The sequence below is a fragment of the Myotis lucifugus genome, unplaced genomic scaffold, assembly GCF_000147115.1.
Source record: "Myotis lucifugus unplaced genomic scaffold, Myoluc2.0 scaffold_65, whole genome shotgun sequence".
Lineage (NCBI taxonomy): Eukaryota > Metazoa > Chordata > Mammalia > Chiroptera > Vespertilionidae > Myotis > Myotis lucifugus.
Genome location: NW_005871113.1, coordinates 5,444,701 through 5,467,518, shown reverse-complemented (window position 1 = coordinate 5,467,518; position 22,818 = coordinate 5,444,701). Strand labels below are relative to the sequence as shown.

The 22,818-nt window shown below is 45.7% G+C and overlaps 1 protein-coding gene across 6 annotated transcripts in view; it reads left to right on the top strand.

The window, feature by feature from the left end:
* HHAT (hedgehog acyltransferase) overlaps positions 1-22,818 on the top strand; it is a 161,620-nt gene that overhangs the window by 47,084 nt on the left and 91,718 nt on the right. For all 6 annotated transcript variants that reach the window (XR_002829557.1, XM_006089916.3, XM_023754791.1 and 3 more), the window contains one exon: positions 11,861-12,011. Coding sequence is in view for 5 of the 6 variants with exons in the window: in XM_006089916.3 (XP_006089978.1) it covers positions 11,861-12,011 (151 nt within the window). In the remaining variant the exon portion in view is untranslated. The remainder of the gene's footprint in view (positions 1-11,860; positions 12,012-22,818) is intronic.

Here is a 22,818-nt window from a genome sequence, read left to right as displayed (position 1 = left end):
AGAGCTGATTGATTTAAACGAGCTGGTTTGGTTTCCATGACAAAGGACGCAGAGGCAAACAAGGCAAGTCCAGCCTCTGTCCTTGCAGAATGCATGGTCTAGATCAGTGATGGCGAACCTATGACACGCGAACTCATTTTTTTGGTTGATTTTTCTTTGTTAAATGGCATTTAAATATATAAAATAAATATCAAAAATATAAGTCTTTGTTTTACTATGGTTGCAAATATCAAAAAATTTCTATATGTGACACGGCACCAGAGTTAAGTTAGGGTTTTTCAAAATGCTGACACGCTGAGCTCAAAAGGTTCGCCATCACTGGTCTAGAGAGTTGTTTAGAAAAAATAAAAACCAAAGCCTATTTTGGTGCGAGGAGACGGGTCCTGTGAGGGTGGAAGCCCAGGGTGCTGTGGGAGCACAGAGGAGAAGTGCCTGGCTCAGTCTAGGGGAGCTTGGAAAGTCTTCTCAGAGGAAGTAACATCTAAGAGGAAACCCGAAGGATGCTTAGGAATGAAAGAGATAATAGTTAGATGAGGGCTGCAGGAAAGGTGCTCTAGGTAGAGGGACTAGCATATCCCAAAGCCCAAAGCCAAGAGCTCTGAGAGCATATTTGGGGAACTGAAAGACGTTCAGCGTGGTCAGAAGCTCCTGGATAGGTAGGGGTGTGTGTGTGTGTGTGTGTGTGTGTGTGTGTGTGTGTGTGTGTGTGTGTGGCGTTTGGTGGAAAAATGGATTGAAGCGAGGAGGAAAGGCAGACGAGGTGATGGAGGCCTGAATCAGGGTCGTGTTTCGAGATCGGTGGTAATCGACAGAAAAACAACTTTGGGACATTTGTGAGGGAGAGTTGACTGGCATCATAATCTAAATGGTTGACTGTGGGGCTGGGGGAGAGGGTGGAATCGGAGATGAAGGCTGGGATATGAAGGCTGGGATTCTGCGGTGGGCACCCGGTGGGTGAGGCACCGTCAGCCTCCTAGCTCACACTCACTGAGGCTCCTTGCAACTAAACATGTCTTCCCAACCCTCCTGTGACCAGCTGGTGACTGAAAGCGACCACTGTCCACCCCTCTCAAGCTGCTGCACTATGCAACCTGCCTGCTGGTTTCTAAAGGCGTGTGCCTGAGGTTAAACCAGCCACAGTCCCGTGCCACCCCCTCTCTCGCAGCTGCTGAGAACTCCTGAAAGCTGGGCTCAGAGCACTTACCTTCCTTTGCTCCCTGTTCTAAGATTTCTCTGCAGTCGAGATTGGATGTGAACTCTCAGGGTTTCTGACTGCAGCACGCTGCTTCTCAGGACGACTGGGACAGTTCGCTGGCCACAAGCAGCGTCACAGCTTCCTTTCCGTCTTCTTGCTTTAAACGTTTGTTGCTCTTTGACTTCTCTTTTCAACACGTCCTGGTCAGTTTCATAAAGGGTGTCCTAAAGGGAAGTCACAATGTCTACCTTCCACGGATATGAGTGTTTTGGAAGAGACGGATGGATCTTCTAATGATACTCTTGTTTTTCTGTGGTCTTAAGGGTGAAATAGCTAATTTCCTAACTGTTATTATAGGAACCCAGAGTGGAGCCAGTTTGGGAAATGAGTTCGTTAAATGCTCTGATCAATATCCATGAATGATCAGTAGACGGGAGATTGCAAAACCCATGTTTTTGTGCTTCTCTTTCATGGTGGTTCACCTGGCGCAGAGTAAGTGGTCTGTGCAAACGTGGACGAATGGACACGTGAATAAGTGGATCCTTTTGTTGACTCGGGTTGTTTTCTGTGTTTTTTAGTTGCTGTCTCCTTTAGGCAGCAACAATGCGGTGAATTAACGTATGGTGAGGGTTCAGTGCTAAAATAAGGGTTTTCTTATTCATCTGGTTGTCATTGCCTACAAAAATTTCTTTCTGTGTGTGTTTTCTTCCCTTGATTACAACCTCCCCCCCCCCCGCCCATCTAAGAGCACCTAATGGGACGTGGTGCATGAAGGCGCTCTTACCTGAGGACAGAAGCATCCTGAGGCACCCCAGGGTGCATGGCTGATGATCTGTGATGGTGTTGATTTGAGCAGCAGTGTTTGTACAGGCCAGAAAGGTGTGCTGTATTTTGTTTTGACGTGGAGTGCAGAGGGTGTTTCGGGAGCAGAAAACCAGAGATATATCGAGAGGTAGAGTGATCGACTGACCTGGTGGCCAAGGACACTCTTGGGTTGGGCAAAGCAAGTCTCATCCGGGGGATTCCTCAGCCCTGGACGAGCTGGGACCATTGGTCCCACTATATGAGAACTCAGAATTGAGTGCAGAGCAAATGTAAGTGGTGCTTTTGCAGGATCAAATACATGCTTTAAGATTGCGTTTATGACACACACTAGGGTGGCGAAGGCCTGGGGTGGGGCGGGAACCGGGTGGAGGGGGCAATGGGGAAAAATAGAGGGACAGCTGTAATACTCTCAACAGTAAAGATTAAAAAAAAAAAGATTGTGTTGATAAAGAATGGCTTCCCAGCAGGCCCACAGAGGAGGCACTTAAATTGTTTTGCGAGGTCCAGACTTGTACAGTGCAAGTTACTGTAAAATGGAGATTGTTGGGAAGGTCCTCTGGGCTCCAGGGACGCTGGGCCGTCTTCTCCCCCTGGTCCAGGTATTTCTTTGGAGGCAAGACAGTGGGGAGATTACGCACTCTGGAATTTTAGAGCCAAATTAGACCTCACAGGCTGTCTGACACTCTCATTTTACAGATTAGGCAACGGAGGCTCAGAGAAGGTCAGTGGCCTTTCCAAGGTCACAGCTTGTTGGTGGCCCAGTGCAGGTGCCAGCCCAGTGTGTTGATTTCCAGGCCTGGTTCCTTCTGCCCTCACTCCCTCCGTTCGGTTCTGGTGCCTCACTGTGTGCGGGGCACTGTCTCGGTGAGCGGTGCCAGGGTGGACTGGGGTGGGCTTCTCTGGTGAGGTGTGTGAATATGAACACCGTGGGTATCCCCGCCTCGGGAGCAGGGCGTGTGTGTGACGCACAGGGACCGCGGGAGGGAGGACAGGAGAAGGACCACAGTCAAGTCTTACAAGTGCAGTTGATTTTAGATCAGCAGCCGGTGGCTGAATGGCCTGAGAATCTGAGAATTGCAGATGAGGACTCCTGGGGAGTTGAATGGGGAAACCTGCAGGCAGGACGCTCAGTAATTGTTTTCACGGAGGTGCAGGTCCCAGGGTCTCTGCCAGAAGGGTCCTTGCTCGCTCTTCTGATCGTTTTTCTCTGCGCCCTCCTGACGCCCAGCTGTTACCCAAATGAGTTTTTAGTAACAGCCACTTGCTCACCAGTGAGCACACCAGCCGCACGGGCAGTGGCAAATGGAGCTGTGCAGCCTCCCCAGGCGCCCACTCCTGCCTTCCCACTGCCTTCGGCTTCTCGTGCAGTTTATTTACAAGGGTTCACTCTTTGTCCTTTTTTTTCTTACTACCTACTTCTTAGACTTAACATATTCTGAATTTTCCCTTACGTGATAAAATATTCTTCTATTTTTTTCATTTTTAAATATATTTTTTATTGTTGATAGTGTTACAGATATCTCCCATCCCTCCTTTTCCCCCTCCCTCCTCCCAGCCTCCCACCCCCTCCCCACCCCCGGCCAGGTCTTCACTACCCTATTGCCCGTGTCCATGGGCTATGCATATAAGTATATAAGTTATTCGGTTTATCTCTTCCTGTCCTCTTTTAGATTCTGTGTCTTAGAGTATGATTTTAACAGTTGTATGGTGTTCCCTTCTATGACTTTGCTGTTATTTAGTTAACAATTCTCTGTGGCTGATCACTGTTTACAATTTTGCTGTGTTATAAATAACTAGAGGCCCGGTGCATGAAATTTATGCACAGGTAGGGTCCCTAGGCCTGGCCGTTAAGGGCCGATCAGGTTCCCCGCCTCCCCGCCTCCTCTTTCCCTTGCTCCCTCAGTGCCACCGTTGGTCGCCCCCATGTTCCGCGCCACCCCCTGGTGGTCAGCGCACATCATAGCGAGTGAGCAAACTCCCGGTCTCCCGGTCAAACTCCGGAGGGAACACTTTGCATTTTAGCCTTTTATATATAGAGATGCCTCCGTGGACACATTTACAGAAGGCTTTTTGAACCTCATCCCTGATGGTTTCCTGAGGGCGATTTCCTAGGTCAGAGGCTTTGGTGACTTATTGCCAAACCGGACTTGAGGGCCTTTTTTCATTCCTAGTGTCAGCGGAGTTGGAGAGTGGGTGTGAGGACTGTGTTTTCAGGCAGCGGATTTCTGTTTAGAAGGCGTGCACCCCCCACCTTCGGGCCATCATTCTCTTCTCCTGATCCTCCTTCGCTGCTCCCTGCCTTGTGGGTTTTTTTAACATCCCTTTGCCATAGGACGGCTGTGGGTTTTGTGTCTGTGTTCGGAGAAAGCAGCTGTCAGCTGCCATCTGAGCAGTGAACTGTGGGGGAGCAGGTTGGGCCTGAGGGAGACGCTGCTGTCAGGTGGGTGTGGGCTGGAGCCTGGCCTTGTCTCCAGCATTTCCAACTGAGCTCTTCCAAGAGACAGCCAGCACCTCCTGCAGCTTGGTTTGCGCCAATGCTGGGGCTATAAACCTACCACTTAGGGATATGGGTTTTCAGACAGGACAAACCTTCCTCCTCCCTCATGACAAATTGTGTCCTGAGCTTTTCAGGTACTTCTTACCAGATTATGGACACACTGTCTCTTCGCACAGGACTGGAAGCGCGGTGCACTGGCCACCGTGGGCCGACTGAGGCTCGGACTCGGGGATTCGGGGTGTAGAGGCTGGTGGAGAGCGCTGTGACTTACTGAAAGGCAGCCCAGTTCTGTAGCAGTGATGGCTTCCCACGGTACCCGGTACTCGAGTAACACCCGGCTGATCCTCCATAACAAAACGCCAGGAGGTTTGGCTCCTACCCACTGCCCTGACGTGTCTCCTGCCACCGCCCCTTTGCCCTCTGCCCTTCCTCGTTAGCTGTCCCTTCCCGCAGGAGGGCTCTTCCTCTTCATCGTCGTGTGACAACTTGTCTTTCCCATCTCAGCCTCAATGCCTTTTCCTAAGACAAGCTTCCCCTGGTGACTCAAACAGAAAGAGCCAGCCAGCACTTGACGTCACCTGTTCTATCCTCCACACGGGGCTCGGCGCCAGCTGCAGTTGGCCTGTCTCTCACGGTTGAATATACGTCCCATGGAAGTAGCAGCCTTATTTAAATTGGCCGTCATGGTGTCCCGGCACCCAGACATGACACAGCTGCTAATTGACACTCTGTGAATAATTGTCATATACAGATAATACAGGCGGTCAGGCAGGTTCCGTTGTGTTCACTGGGAAGAGCAGGTGCCCTCGGTACACTCACCTGGGGTCTGAAGAGATCTGAGTTTTGGTCTTAACCCTCTGTCCGCTCATTCTGGGACCTCGGAAAAACCATCTACAATCTCTGAATCTCCATCCTTCTCTGTAAAATGAGGATCATAGTATTTGCCCAAAGAACCCCGAAGGGTGCTTGAGAGGAATATCTGTGACGTGGATGGGCAAGCTCTTTGGAAACGTCTCGTCATTCAACAAACGGACATTGTCATGACCTGTTTATTGGAAGTGCATGAAACGACCATGGGTGCCTCCAACAGCTTAGAGACAGGGAGGACACAGAGCCCGTCCCTGAGAGCAGACTCTTAGGTCGGGCACCGTGGGTCAGAGCTGCGGGTCTGATGGCAGCTTCACCGGAGGCTTAATCACACTCATGCAGAGAGTCAGCCAACCGGAAGGGGAGGTGGTTTGGGCAGAACTAGACGGGGAAACACCAGGAGGCAGGCCCTGGCAATTCCTGTTAAAGCAGTGACTGGGAAGGGACGCTCTGTTCAGCAGTTTGCTTTGTCATGGCCAGTGGCAGGATAGCCCTGTCGTGGGGCCGACGCCTCCATCTCTCAGAGCTGGATGCCATACATAGTTGTGTCCTCTGGCCAATGCCCCAGCCCTGATTTCTTCCTCACTAAGCAACTCTCTGAGTGAGCAATTTGATTTTCTGTGTGGCTGACCTAGAGGGAAAAAGGCTTCTTATAGGAAAACATGAGGCTACTATGTTGAATACTTTGTTGGATAGAAGTGCTGATAGTGGGCGTCCTTGTCTTATTCCTGATCTTAGAAGAAAGGCTTTCAGCTTTTCACATCAGGTATGATAGCAGCTGTGGGTTCATCATATAAGGCCTTTATTATGTTTCTGCTATACCCTGAGAGTTTTTATCAAAAGGGTGTTGAGTTTTGTCAAATACTTCCGTATCTATTGAGAAGATAATATGGCATTTATCCTTTATTTTGTTAATTTGATGTATTGCTTTGACTGATTTATGGATGTGGAACCATCCTTGCATCCCTGGGATATACCACTCACTTACTCATGATATATAATCCTTTTAATATATTGTTGAATCTAGTTTGCTAATATTTTGTTGAGAATTTTTGCATTGGCCAGAGATTATTTTTAAAAAAATATATTTTTATTGATGTTTTTAGAGAGAGAGAGGAAGGGAGAAAGAGAGAGAAACATCGATGTGAGGGAGAAACTTTAATCAGTTGCTTCCTTCACACCCCCTCCTGGGGGTCAAGCCTGCAACCCAGGCATGTGCCCTGACTGGGAATTGAACAGGTGACCTTTTGGTGCAGGGGATGATGCTCAACCAACTGAGCCACGCTGGCCAGGGCTTGGCCAGGGATTCTTTAATGTAATAATTGATGTATTATGTGTGTGGGTATTAGTATCAGTGGTTCAGAATAGGCATACCAGAAAGGGCCAGGAGGTGGCAGTAAAAGCTAGGTAGTCATTTGAGAAATTCAATTTGGACAAAATTGTATTAGCCTAGTATTCAGCCTCTCCTGGTGAATTTACAAGGTATCGAGGTGGGGGTGGAGAGGTGGTGTTGTTTCTTGACCAGAGAGAGGTGGTCTACCGAAGTGGCCATTCTTATCCCAGTTTCCATGGTATCCCTGAGTTTTATCACTTTCAGTTCTTTTCATGAAATTCTCCTGCAAAATAAAAAAAATATTAATTTACTCTTTGTTTTCAGGTTTTATATGGAACATGTTTTTTAAAAAATATATTTTTATTTATTTCAGAGAGGAAGGGAGAAGGAGAGAGAAATAGGAACATCAATGATGAGAGAGAATCATTGGTTGGCTGCCTCCTGCATGCCTCCCACTGGGGATCAAGCCTGTAACCCAGGCATGCTCCCCCGACCGGAATCAAACCCGGGATCCTTCAGTCCGCAGGCTGACGCTCTATCCGCTGAGCCAAACCAGCTGAGGCTAGAACATGTTTTTATGTAGAGGCTGTAGAGGAGAGTGTCACTGGGTTTTAGCAGTGAGTCATCTACCGCCCCCTTCATTTCTAGATTGAGTGGACTTGGCCTCTCGTTCCCTGGGCTGGGCAGAGCCCGGGGCTCTCCTGAGACTTCCAGTCCATGGCCGCCTCTGTCTCATCTCTTGCTTCTGTGGGATTCATTCTGTTTAGGGATCATCTTGCAATGCCCTGATTACCACATGGTACTTCGTTCTTTTACTTGATCTGTACACACACACACACACATTCGTGCACACACACACCAAACAAAAATCTGTTCAGACAGAGCTGTGTGTGTGAGAGCTGTGTGTGTGTTTGAGGAGGTGTGTTGGGAAGAGAGCCGCACAGACAACTTAAAATTGACAACTGGAGCCCCCTGCTTCCTCTGCCACGTCTGAAACTCAGGCCCTGGTCTCTGGCCGCACTACTCTGCCCTTTTCTCTGTCTCCTCCTGTCTGTCTTCTCTCAGGAACAAAAATGATCCCCTGTGTCCTTATAGACTGATCTTTTATAAACACAAAGTAAATCATCTCCCTTTCTTGCTTGGTTTCTTAGGTCTTCTACTATAAAGTTGTGCTGCTTATCTGTCCCCGCCCCCCCCAACACCCCTATTCCCTACACTGGGCTGGTTCACACCCTTGTGCTCTGCACGCTCCATTGCTTGAGGTTTCCTGTATCTAGCCAACTCCTGCTTCAAAGCAGCCCACTTCCGGGCCAGTCCCCCTGAACTCTCAGATTTAGATGATGCTGGCCTCCACCCCCCACTGCTGTAATGAATTACTTTGATTAGGAGAGAGAAGCCGAGTGTTCCAGTCCTGAACTGTCATCAACTTTGATAGCACCGGGCATATTAAGGGCATTTAGATGGGCTCAATGATTGTGAAAGTGTTATTTAAGTGCGAATTGTCCTCAACTCAACTTGTGATCAATGAGAAAATGATGGTCATTTAATTCAAATCAATTCAACAAGCTTCATTACGCCGGCAGTGGAAATCACTACCCACTCATTCATTCTTCAGACCTTCTTGAGGCCCCCGGGGGCCAGAGGCACGAGGTGAAGGGGAGAGGTCCAGGGGTGATGTCATATACAGTTTTGGAATTTAGGAGAAATATCGGTATTCGCTACAGGCCTTTGGGATTCATAGTGAATGGGTGGCCAATAACGATCCACCTGGATCCCTGGGGCCGTGGACACATCCTGCTTTCAGACTTTTCTCCCGTGAGAGGGAAGGAGAGCAGTTTAAGAGGTTCACAGCAAAACTGAGAGGAAGGTACCCAGATACCCCATGTAATCCCTGTGCCCACATACGCACAGCCTCCCCACTGTCAGCCTCCTCCCTCAGAGAGGATTGCAACTGATGAACCGACATTGACACATCATGATGTTTACATTGGGGCTCATTCTTGGTGCTGTGCATTCTATGGCATTAGACAAATGTATATGTTTCCACTCACTGTTTTCTTTTGAACTTCAGAGTCTTATAAAGAGACAAAATATGGGGTAACTATACCCCAAACTTGATAGAGCCTAGGATTCAGGTGTTAATTTATGTGTGTTTTTTAAAAATATATTTTTATTGATTTCAGAAAGGAAAGGAGAGGGAGAGAAAGAGCTAGAAACATCAATGATGAGAGAGAATCATTGGTTGGCTGCCACCTGCATGCCCCACACTGGGGATTGAGCCTGAAACCTGGACATATGTCCTGACTGGGAATCGAACTGTGACCTTCTGGTTCATAGGTTGACACTCAACCACTGAGCCACGCCGGCCAGGCAAGGGTGTTTTTGAAGGAGCTCAAAAAGACGACATTAAAAAAAAATTCATTATTAAATGGTGTTTCACCATGGTATATGAGTTTTATGGGGATCAAAAGAGCTTTGGCAAGGGGCTTGAGAGTGAGTGAAGAGGGGGGAGGTGAAAATGATTGAAAAGTAGTTGTTCTTACATGGCAAAGCTAGAATAAAGCTCTGAGGATGTACATTAGAGTTAAGTTTTAGGAACCTATCTCCTAAGTGGGTGTAGTCAGGGGGCTTTTCAGCTCAGTGTTTAAACACCAGCTGTTGTTGAGATGATGTCTGGATAATGAAATGCTAAAAAAGTCCGCCAGTTGCCTTTTCTCCTTCTACATCCCAGTGAGGGGAGTAGGATAAGACATTTGACATCTGATGTTTATTTTGAAACTGGAAACACAAACAAATGTCAGATAGCATACGATTCTCTTCCTTTCCCACTCTTTGGCGGCATCAAACATTCTAATGTTCGTTAAGATACAGTAGAAAAAAAGAATTTTTATACAATTTCTCCTTGGGTTAGAATCCTGAGATGATATAAAATTAATGCAGTATGAACCCAGAGCCACTCTGGGATTTACTACCGTGAACTTGGCTGTTCAATTACAGATACTCCATGTGGGGTGAGATAATTTCACGGTGCATGCTTTCGGAGTGGAGAGATGCCTGCTTGGCAATGTGGCATTGTAAAGGGTAGCAAGTTGCACCAGTTATTTAAAACACCAACTATTCCCTGCCCCCACCCCTCCAACCCCAACATCCCTTAAAACACTACCGTATTTGTTGTGCCCGGGTAACTTAGTGTACAGATAACTTCTTGGATGACATAAAATCGGTGTATCTTTCTTTTAGGCAAAGTTGAAGTATGAAGCTCTGAATTTGTTGGCTACATTATGGAGGCAATTCTTTGCTTTCTAAAGGGATTCTTTGCCTCCTTGAAGGATTTGCAATAGAATACTTGAGGAGTTAATTTCCAATTCTTTTGTGCATAGATCTTACAGAGCACTCCTACTGGGCAAAGTGAATTACACTGAAGCATCAAAATTCAAGCAGAAACATATAGCTGATTTCTTCCTGGCTTTTAGTTTATTCATAGATATGTGCAACCATCATGGCCAGTTTTTGCACATTTTCACCTCAAAAGAGAATCTCGATCCTTTAACTACCACCCTCCCATAAGTATTACCAAATATTTCATTTCAATCGAACCCATACTTCAAAAGATATAGGCATTTTAACGCGCCATCTTATATTTTGGCGGGAAATTCACCCGACACCGTAGTGTGAAGCATCAAAATTCAAGCAGAAACATATAGCTGATTTCTTCCTGGCTTTTAGTTTATTCATAGATATGTGCAACCATCATGGCCAGTTTTTGCACATTTTCACCTCAAAAGAGAATCCTGATCTTTTAACTACCACCCTCCCATAATTCCATCCCCACCCCACCCCCATCACCAACCCAATGCTTAGCAACCACTAATCCATTTTCTGTCTTGGTGTCCCTGTTCTGGACTTTCATATGAATGAAAACATACTACATGTGGCCTTTTGTTTCTGGCTTATTTCACTTAGTATAATGTTTTCAAGATTCATCTATGTTGTAGCATATATCAGCACTCCACTCCTTTTTATGGAAGAATAATATTCTATTGTGTGGGTAGAGCTCATTTTGTTTATCCATTCATCTGTCAATAGACAGTTGTTGCCTCCCTCCCCCCTCCCCCCGCCCAGTTTTTGGCTGTTGTAGACAATGCTGCTATGAATGTTTGGTATAGGTGTCTGTGTGGACATTTGTTTTCATTTCTCTTGGGTATATTGCTGGGTCATATGGTAACTCTGTGTTTAATCATTTAAAGAACTGCCAAACTGTTTTTTTAAGTGGCCGCACCATTTTACCTCCTGCTAGCAGTCTATGATGGTCCCAGTATCTTCACATCTTTGCTAACCTTTGTTGATTTAATTCTTTGATTCTCGTCATCCAACTGGGTGTGAACTTATGTAGGGTTGAAAGGAATTGGGAAGGACTTTCCCTTTCTAATAGTTTTTTTAAATGCTATATATATATATATATATATATATATATATATTTAGTGCCCTTTTCTATTATCTGCAGAAGCATGACTGCTAAGAGATCCTATAACCTGTCACAATAATAAAAGGAATTTTGTATTTGTGTTTATTTATTTTACTTTATTTTATAGCTTTTTATCTTTTTAATTGAATTTATTGGTGTGATATTGGTTAATAAAATTATATAGCTTCAAGTGTACAGTTCTAGAATACATCATCTGTATATTGCATTGGGTGTTCCCTACTCCATTTGTTGATTTTTTATTTTATTTTTAAAAAATATATTTTTATTGATTTTGGAGAGGGAGAGAGGGGGAGAGAGAGCTAGAACATTGTGATGAGAGAGAATCACTGATGAGCTGTCTCCTGCATGCCCCACACTGGGGATCCAACCCACAACCCAGACATGTGCCCTGACCAGGAATCGAACCGTGACTCTGTGATTCATTGGTTGATGCTCAATCACTGAGCCATGCTGGCTGGGCCCCCACCTCATTTGTTAATCCAAAAGTTTCCCTGATCAAAACCAATATGGGAGACTTTATCAATGTGGGTGCTGAAGGGAAGAAGGGGGTGGGTGGCGGAAGGTGAGCAGGAGGCTCATCTCCTGGAATGTTGCATCTTTGCCAGGAGATGGCTCCACTTCCTGTCGCCGTGTCTCACGGGTCCCTCTGTCTTCCAGGAGGACTGGCCTTGGCCCAGGTGCTCTTTTTCTACGTGAAGTACCTGGTGCTCTTTGGCATCCCAGCTCTGCTCATGCGCCTGGATGGACTCACGCCGCCGCCTCTCCCTCGCTGTGTCAGCACCATGTTCAGTTTCACGGGCATGTGGAGGTCAGTGGTTTCTTAAGCCCTTCAGGGGTGATGATAGGTCCCGTGGAGGCGCCGTGGCTTGGTCAGCTTCAGAGGGCTTGGGCCACCTTCCTGTCTCTGCCCCTCACTGAAGCCGCAGTTGGCACTTCAGTTTCTTCATCTGAGAGGATGACCTCTTGAAAATATTGTCAGGCTGTGATGCTAGGTGAGATGAGAAAGTATGTCACCGAGGCTGGACAAACGCATCAAGGGTTATGTCTAAAGTGCTTCCTTACTAACTTGGGACATGCTGTTAGATAGTGATTATTTTATTGCTGAGAATGACATTTGTATATGTGGGACTGTCCAGCAAGAGAATAGACTCAGGATAATAGCATGGGCCATTGTCAGCAATTACTAGCTCTAAGATCTGGGGCAATGAACTAAATCACTCTGTTTCCATTTCTTGTTTCTTAAATGATAATAATATAATACCCATTTCCAAGAGTTGTTGTGAAGACTAAACAAGCTAAGGCATTTAAAGCATCTGGCACATAGTAGATGCTAACCAATGTTAGCTTTCACCTTTACCTTATTCCTATACTTAGTGCGCATGGGTAGATAGATGCTTATTCTACATTTCCTTACTCTTCTTTATTGTGCTCCATACCCCCACGTTGGCCTGGAGTCTTCCTTGGGAAAGATCCCTTAGCACCCTGTTGTTTCAGATTGTTGTCCTCTAGGTGACCTTGCTGGCCTCTTGTTTTTCTTTCCCTTCCAGTATGTTTGAATTTTGGTGTAATTCACTTTGCCCAGTAGGAGTGCTCTGTAAGATCTGTGCACAAAAGAATTGGAAATTAACTACTAAAGAATTCTTTTGCAAATCCCTCAAGGAGGCAAAGAATCCCTTTAGAAAGCAGTTTTAGACCTAAGATAAGAACCTCAGGATGGGGACTTGCACATCCAGGGAGTCCATGCCGCTTCAGTTTTGCTCTCTAGGCGCCTCTGTTGACCTCACCATAGTCTTGTCCCGGCTCAGAGCTGCCATTTTGGCTCATCTTATAGTTCACTCCTGTAGGCAGAAGAGCTGAGACACAGGTAAGGGAAGGGCTCAGTGTCTGTTGCCATATCTATTGCTGCTCTTAGAAAGGGGGTGGCTAGTACCCAACATCCTGGTTTCCCATAGTCACTTATTATAGACTAGTGACCCATTGTGCAAAATCGCACAAGACCCGCCCCCCACACCATGGGACCGCCCTGAGTCCCGGAGTCCCGCCCCACATGGCCGGCTTGCCATGGGATGGCCCTGAGTCCTGGAGTGCTGCCCTGATGCCCCACCTCCGGGTTGCACACAGCAGTAGCCGAGGGCCCCACCCCCGCGGCACACACGCGAGGCTGCAGAAACCCTGGCAGAAGTCGCACAAAGCGGCCGGGACCCCCGCACCCCATGAGGCCACAGGAACCCTGGTGGAAGCCGCGTGGAGTTCCCGTTGGCCCCACCCCCACTGTACGCACTGCCATCTTGTGACGGCGTTACAGCATGAGGGTTAATTTGCACATTGCCTCTTTATTACATAGGATGCTAGACTTATTTATGCCTTTGAACAAAACACATTTTTTTTTGGTCCAGTTTGCTTTTGGGATTACAAATGTCATCTGGTTATTGCAGGAAATGCCAAGTAATTGCTTGGATTTGTCCTTAATTACTTTATTGAATATCATAGGTTGCCCAGTTTTAATGGCAAGGTTAGCAAAGGGGCTCTCTCCAGCCAGGGAGCCAGGGAGTGGTTGGAAGGCTCTAACATTTGACCTAGTTGTGAAAGTAATTTACTGAATAAATGGGTCAGAGCTCAGCATGATTTGGGGCCACTCCACAAGTGCCTGGTATCCGTCTAGCCGTTGCCTCTGCCTCCTTGGTGTGAATGCTCGCACTAATGCATTTCTTGGGAAGCTCATTCTTCTAAAGGGCCTCTCCAGTGTCTGCTGGCATCATAGAAAACCAGGACTTCTGGGCAGGCACGCTGGCCCCAGGCTCCTGGCTCCCTGTCCATAAATGCCAGCCCACTGACAGTCACAAGGGGCAATTTAGACAGTTGACTGTATTTCACTTTAAGATTGGTTGTTCTTGTCCTTTATTGTTTTAATTAATTAACTTATTACTTAGTTTTTTGTCCAAGACTCTCAGTTTTATACAAACCACAGAGCTGAGAGAGCAGGTCTGCCGAGACCTCTGCCACTCTTGGTTAGTGGAGTCCCAGGTTGTTGAAACGCTCTCCTCCCTCTCAGTTACACGTGGGCAAGAGAGCAATAATGAAAGTGACTCTGAGGGGGAGGCTCTGGGGTGACCCCTGGGAGTGATTGGTTCCAAGGGAAAGGCTCGCGAGGACATGTGATGAAATAACACACATGGTCTTCACAGGGAGTGACCTCAACTTTGACCCTGGCTTCCTTTACCATTCATGGCCGCACACTCCCCTCTCCCTTCACATTTGTTTTAGTTCCTTGAAGGGTTTTCTGGTCTACCAATTATACTTAGCAACACCTAGGCCTTCTTTTCTTTCTTTCTTTCATTTTCCTTTTTTTTTTTTTACACAGTGGCCATTCCACATTAAGTAACTGGATTAAGGAAGGGAGATATATATATATATTTCAGAGAGAAAGGGAGAGGGAGAGAGAGATAGAAACATCAATGATGAGAGAGAATCACTGATCGGCCACCTCCTACATGACCCCCACTAGGGATCGAGCCCGTAACCCAGGCATGTGCCCTGACCAGGAATTGAACTATGACCTCCTGGTTCATAGGTTGACACTCAGCTACTGAGTCATGGTGGCCAGGCAGGAAGGGATTTTAAGTCTCTCTGAGCTGCAGTGCACAAGTTAAGGCTCAGAAGAAGTGGTGTTTTTAAAAAAATATATATATTTGTAATGATTTCAGAGAGGAAGGGAAAAGGAGAGAGAAATATAAACATCAATGATGAGAGAAAATCATTGATTGGCTGCCTCCTGTATGACCCCCTCCCCCACTAGGGATCGAGCCCACAACCCGGGCATGTGCCCTGACTGGGAATTGACCCATGACCTCCAGGTTCATAGGTCAACGTTCAACCACTGAGCAACACTGGCCGGGCAAGAGTGGTTTTTTAATTGATAAAAGAATAAACCTCATAGTTTATCTTTTGTGTTATTTGCAGGTTCTCCTTGACTCTTAGGAGGAGGTGTACCATGTTCATGTTCAGGGGCTGATAGCATAACCCTCCACTTCCTCTGGCCCCTCTCTCTAACTTTCCTCGGCAAGAATGCATGTCAAGGGAAAATGAAGTTTTGAGTTTGTAATTTTCTATTTACACCTACCTTTACACTAATATTTCTGGGGCACCTGTTGAGGCCTCACTGCAGACAGAAAATTGCTCCCTTTTCCTGGGTTCAGGTCTGTAAAAGTAGTCAGGAGCAGATGTGAAAGCTGGAAATGCTCATCTTTTTGCTGGGCCTTGGCAGCCACTCCTATAGTGACACAAAGGACAGGGAGGATGGGGAGGTCCCTGAAATCATTGAAATGGACCCATAACTCAGGAAAGAGATTACAAAACAGTCTCTGGAGATTGTTTCATGATTACGCAGACTTCTAGAAAATCCACCCTGAGTGGGGTTTAGAAGTGATGATGAGAGATGAATATTTAGCCTCCCATCTTAAAGGAGCCTTACACCCTGGGCAGGGTGCTGACTGATTGCACTGTCGTTCAGTCCTCTCAGCAGTGAGAGAGGACTTGAGGCGGCAGCCTGCCCTATCAGGGGAATCTGAGTTGTACATCATAGATGAAATTGGCCGTCAGCAGAGGGGTAATGTTGCCTGACATGATAGTTCACTTTGGTCATGAAAAATTGCTGTTCACCCAGATGGCCCAAACCTAAAGGTTAGGGTCTCTGATGGGTTTGTTTATTTTTTTTCTAGCTCTTCTCTTTCTTATAATTTCCGTTCAAATATTTGTAGGCATAACAAAACCCTAAGGAGTATATGTATTCCTGCTGGTATGATTTTTCTGTGGCCTTATGGACCCGAGGAATTGAAAATTTTCTGCTTAATTTTTAGGTTTCATATTTTAATTTCAGTACGCTGAGATCTGTAATGAGCATCCTTTGCCCCAGGAGTCATTAAAGATGACGTTGCGTGTCCAAGGTTCCAAATTAGAAATCTGATCATGCTCCCCTGGTTTGATTTTAAGCTATGGAATCACAGTGTGCAAAGTGATACAATTTCCCCCGGTGGCTGGTGAGTTATGAGTCCATTTCAATTATCTGAGGGACCTCACACAGCGCGTCCTCTGCATTTCTTGAATTATGATGCTCTCAGGTGTTCGCAGGCGCACTCATGCATCATTGCTTATCCCAGAGGAATCTGGGCACTGTTGGTGGCTGCTAGACCTTAAAATACGGGCACAGTTTGCGCTGAGGATGGGAGGAGCCTGAGCTCCTTCTTGCGTGAGTTTTAGTCCCCAGGTGGAGAGCTGGTCCAGGCCCATGGTAGATGCTGACAACCCGCTGGCTTTGCATGAGTCCTGCCTTTGAATCATGTTTAGCCTCAGGTTGCAGGGCAGGATGGCAAGCACGGAGTTGGTGAAGTATACGTACCCCATGTCCACCAGCATTGCTGGGTAGAAAGCAGGGGCAACATGAACCTAAAGGAGAAAAGATGGAAAAGAGGCTGTTAGTAAGAGTTCACTGTTTTGGGAGGCAGCCTGGTAATTAAGAGCTTGCCAGTTACTGTGTGGCTTGGGCAAATAATCACAGTGCTCTGGGCCAATCTTTTCATCTCTAAAATGGAGATAATGACAACACTTGCCTCATGGGGTGATTGGAGGGTTGATGGAGCCTGGCTGTACTAGGTCCTTAGGAAGTGAGAGTTTCTTGCCTTTTTTTTTTTTTTTGCTTTTTAAAATCTAACAAGGCAGCGGTCAGCCTGAGGGCAGGCCGGTGTGGAAGCAGTGGCAGTGAGGGGAGTGGCTGAGTAAAAGGCTCAACTCTGAGCCCATGATGGAGACGGAGGTGGAGAGGTCACAGGCTCTGCCCTCAGAGGAGGGAGCTTGCCCCAGTTTCCTCATCTGTTGAGTGAAAGGCAGACTCTTGCCATGAGATGATGTCTTTGTTCCCTTCCCTGCCAGCTCTATCACTGTGAGGCCCAGCCACATTGGGTGGGGATGGCTACAGTGTCCTGGTGCTGAAGTGGTCCCCACCCATTACCCATGTGATTGAGCAAATTATTTAACCTCCTTATGCCTCAGTTTTCTGAGGTATTAAAATTGGGCTGATCAAGCCCTGGCTGGGTAGCTCAGTGAGCAGAGTGTTGCCCTGATAAGCCAAGGTTGCAGGTTCGATTGCCAGTCAGGGCACATGCAAGAATCAACCAGTGGCCCTGGCTGGTTTGGCTCAGTGGTTTGAGTGTCGGCTCTTGGACTGAAGGGTCATAGGTTTGATTCAGGTCAAGGGCATGTACCTCGGTTGCAGGCTCGATCCTTGGCCCCAGTCGGGGCATGTCAGGGAGGCAACCAAAAGATGTGTCTCTCTCACATCAATGTTTCTCTTTCTGTCTCTCCTCCCCCCTTTCACTCTCTCTAAAAATCAGTGGGAAAAATATCCTTGGGTGAGGATTAGCAAAAAAGAAAAAAGAATTAACCAATTAATACATAAATAAGAAGAACAACAAATCGATGTTTCTCTCTCTCTCTCTCTCTCTCTCTCTCTCTCTCAAATCAATCAATCAATAAAAAATAGGGATCATCATAGTATTTGTCTTGCGGGTTGTTGCGAGGGTTAAGTGAGGTTATCTCCTAAGGCAGTGAACACAGAGCAGGCACACTGTAGACACCAAAATATTAGCTAAAAAGCACAATGACAGATATGAAAGTAAATTTTACACTGATTGTTCTTTAATTTCCCAGAAAAGAAAGGGCTGATAGGAAGGGTGGTTGAGGAGGTGGAAGGTGATGGGGGTGGTAGTAATATGTGGAAGGCACGGATTTCAAAACGGAAATGGGGGGTGCCCGTAAGGTACCAGTGTGACCTCTCCCAACCCCTACAGAGTTCTGTTCGCCAACGGTTTGCAGCTGCTGGATATTTTTATTACCTCACACTCCTCTCTCTGATGATCCCCTCTCAGTGGACTCAGAAACCATATTTCTTCTTCTAACATTCATATTTCAGAACCCCCTTGCCTTTTCCTCCAAACACAGACTAGCATCTATCAAAGTGGACGGGGACTAGCATAGTTTATGAACCATCATTATGTTTGGCTTCCTGGGTTTATTTTTACTTCAAAGACAGTTCCTCTGGCCTCTTTTCCGTCTTCTCTCCGTGTGGAAGATGATTTCAGTTCGCACGTCACCGAGCACACTCGCAGGCTGAAGGCTTGCAGGGTAAGGAGTCCGGTGCAAGAAACACCAGGGCATCTCCAAATGGAGGGCCCGCATCTGGAGGCCGACCGCCTGGTTCGAACCCAGGCGCCACTGATTCTTACCGGGTGATCTCTCTCCCGAGAGGGGAGATATAATAAATACCTGTTGGAACTAACGCCCTGTGCTTCTCACGGCAGCAGCCACACTCCATAGTAATCGCTTCTTTCCTTACACCCCACCAACTTTGAGGGCAATGATCAGATCTCACTCTTACTCAGCACCCTCCTTGGCGCCCAGCATGTCGTGGGCCCTCAGGACATCTTTGCTGAATGAACGGATGGTTACTCCCCTTTGAAATGGTGATCACCAGGTCTCAACGGCACAATTTTCGAGTATTTTGATCTGGCAGCCGAGCGGTACCACACACAGGTGTGCCCACTGTCAGTGCCTTTTTCTTTATCCCCCTAGTTTTCTCATTAAGTGTTACTACATGGCGTGCCATAATATTGTGTCTGCTGGCAGCTTTCTTGAGAATGAATCTGCCTTGGAAGGATCGAGGAACGTACGCCTTTCTTAATTACTATCATTATTGTATCAGACACTGTGCCACGTCTTTGATATCAGATGAGGGAGAGAGTTGCAAACTTAAAGGAAGAAAAGAGATCTAATTCAGACTTTGATATGAAAGAGGAGTTGACAGCTTTGTGTCGTTGGGGATGGGATTTTCTGAGGGAGGTGCTGGAAGACGACATCCTAGTCTCTTACCGTGGAAGAGGAGCCCGGATGCAGGGCTGAGAGGGAAGAACTTCTGAGACAGCCTCACAACCATAACAGTAAGAGTGATACAGTAATTCTAGGAACATCAGAAAACACTCAGAGCTTCCCTTGTGCCCAGCGTCATGGTGCTTTGCTCATTCATGGATTCTATTACTTGTGTTAGTGCAGCCATTGTGTCAGGCTCACTGAGCTTCTGGAGGCCAGGGACTGCCATCCGTACTTGTGTTGCATTTGGTATTTTGCTTTAGTACGACACATGCCTGTTTTTAGTAAGAGCCTTGCTATCCCCAGTGGGGTCTGAGGAACAGCAGCTTCAGTCTGTCCTGGGAGTGTGTGAGAAATGCAGCAGCCTGGGTCCCACCCCAGACCTACTGAGTCAGAATCTGCCTTTTAACAAGACCTGCTACACGTTAAAATCAGAGAGGCACTGGACTGGGTTAGACGACTCCTCTGGCTCCTCCTCCCTGACATGCCTGACTGTAGACTCCCTGGACGATGGCCACATGCGACTGTAAGGTGCTTGAGTCTTCAGTAATTCACATTCACATGGGTCACAGCAACTTCCCTGGGAGCTTTTACCGATGCTGGGCACCTCCACCATATGGATGGCCTGTCCTGGCTCAGGCTTCAGACTCTGCTAAAATCTCTTAAGCAGTAGCTGTAGTCAGCATGCCCCAAACCTTTTAATATAGAAAACCATAAAGACTCCCCCCCAAAAGTACTAGAGATAATAAAAAAATACAATAAAGTTGCAGGGTACAAAACCAATATACAAAAATCTATTGTGTTTTTATATACTAACAACAAACTATCAGAAAGAGAAATCAGGAAAACAATTCCATTTACAATTGCAACAAAACAATAAAATACGTAGGAATCAACTTAACAAAGGAGGTGAAAGACCTGTACCCTGAAAACTATAAGAAATTGTTGAAAGAAACTGAAGAAGACATACAAAGATACTCTATGCTCATGGATTGGAATAATTAACATTGTTAAAATGTCCATATTATCCAAAGCAATCTATTTCTTTGATGCAATCCCTATAAAAATCCCAATGGCATTTTTCACAGAACTTGTGCAAATAATTCTAATATTTGTATAGAACCACAAAAGACCCTGGTAAGCCAAAGCAATCCTGAGAAAAAAAAGAACAAAGCCAGAAGTCTCACATTCCCTGATTTCAAACTATATTACAAAGTTATAGTAATCAAAACAGTATGGTATTGGCAGAAAACCAGACACACAGAACAATGGAACAGAATTGAAAGCCCAGAGATAAGCCTACACATATATGGACAACTAATTTACAACAAAGGAGCCAAGAACATGCAATGGAGAAAGAAAAGGCTCTATAATAAATGGTGTTGGGAAATCGGGAGAGCTACATGCAAAAGAGTAAAACCAGACCACTATCTTATACCATATACAAAATGAATTCAAAGTGGATTAAAGACTTGATTGAATATAAGATCTGAAACCATAAAATACATAGAAGAAAACATAGGCACCAAGCTTTTGGACACCAATCTTAGTGATGTTTTTGTGGATTTGACTTCAATGGCAAGGGAAACAAAAACAAACAAATGGGACTACATCAAACTAAAAAGCTGCCACACAGTGAAGGGGACCATCAATAACGACAAAAAAAGCAACTAACCAAATGAGAGAAGACATTTGTAAATGATATTTTGATAATGGATTAATATCCAAAATATGTTAAAGAACTCATACAACTCAACAACAGCAACAACAAACCTCTTCTAAAAATAGGCAACAAAAAACAAGTGCTGGAGAGGATGTGGAGAAAAAGGAACCCTTGTATGCTGTTGGTGGGATTGTAAATTGGGGCAGCCACTATGGAATACTATAGGGATACTTCTCAAAAAATTAAGAACAGAGCTACCATATGATCCATCGATTCCTCTGTTGGGTATTTATTCAAATAAACATCAATTTAAAAAGACATATGCACCCTTATGCTCATTACAGCATTATTTAGAATAGCAAAGATAAGGAAACAGCCTGTGCTTATCAACAGATGAATGGATAAAGAAGATGTGACACATATATACAATGGAATACTAATGATCCATAAAGAGATGAAATATTGCCATTTGCAACAACATGGATGGACCTTGAGGGTGTTATGCTAAGTGAAGTAAGTCAGATGGAAAAGGACAAAAGCTGTATGATTTCACTCATCTGTACAATATTTAAAAAAAAGTAACAAGTGAACAAACAAATGAAAAAGAAACTCATAGATACAGACAACAGATTGATAGTTACCAAGGGGTATTGGGGGCGGGTGAAATGGGTAAAGGGCGTCAGATGTATAGTGATGGACGAAACTAGACCTTTGTTGGTGATCATGCAATAAAGTGTACAGATACCAAATTGTACGATTGTACACATGGACCTTATAAAATGTGATTAACCAATGTTACCTCAATTAAAAAAGGAAGAATCTTCCAGCACACTCAACCACTCCCACTTCGCAGATGGAACACTGCTCCTGGAACCTGACCGCCTTGTTGGCTGCCGAAGCCTGTCTGACCACGTGCTCCAGCCGGAAGCTGAGCTGATTGAGGCTTTATTTTCTATAAAGCATTTGGCATTCTGAATTATTAGTCTTACACATTTAAGTTATTTTAAATATGGGGTACCAATAGTTAGATAGAAAACCACTTCTCTGTTTTTCTGAATACAAGGTGTGTGTGTGTGTTTTTTTTTCTTTTTTTCTTGTTTTTTTTTAAAATATATTTTTATTAATTTTTTACAGAGAGGAAGGGAGAGAGATAGCGAGTTTGAAACATCGATGAGAGAGAAACATCGACCAGCTGCCTCCTGCACACTCCCTACTGGGGATGTGCCCGCAACCCAGGTACATGCCCTTGACCGGAATCGAACCCGGGACCTTTCAGTCCGCAGGCCGACGCGCTATCCACTGAGCCAAACCGGTTTCAGCGGTGTGTGTGCTTTCTTACTAAGTTCCGAGTTTCCTTTTTGTAGCCATGGTCACGGCCCTGGAGAACCACACCTCATGCACCTTGACTGGGCAGGGGAAGGCGGCCGAGCCAATTGCCTGCGTGGAGATGTTTGCATACAGAGTTGAGTGTAGAACTTATTCACGTCACGTTGCCGCACAACTTTAATGAATACAGAAAAAAAACCCGTCAGGTAATGCATTATTAAAGGCACACATGGCAGAGCTTCCTCGTATACAATTGAGCGTGAACTTATTAGCATTTCAGGTTGATACCACTTTTAGATTTAATTAGATTTCAGGCTTCAATCGATTTAGTAAATGAATTTCTCACTGCTTAAACGATGTAATATGCCCTCGACAGTAGCTTTTCATCACTCTCTTCTCATTCCCTCATGCGCCCAAGCAGACCTCCGCTTCCGTCTTGGGTTCAAAACCAGAGGCTATTCTCCAAAGCTACTGCGCTGTATAAATCTAGTCTCTTTTGTGCTTAGAGACACGGGGGCCACGGGGAGGGCTATTTTTTATCCACATTGTCTGACATGAATACATTTGCCACCAATAAATTTAACTGATGCATAATCATAACAACACTAGCCTCTGTTTTGGTGACCCTTTGGCACTGTGAGTCTTTGTACTGTTGTTTTGCCACGAAGTCCACAAACCTCTATTTCCACTATGATGAGAGCATTGGGAC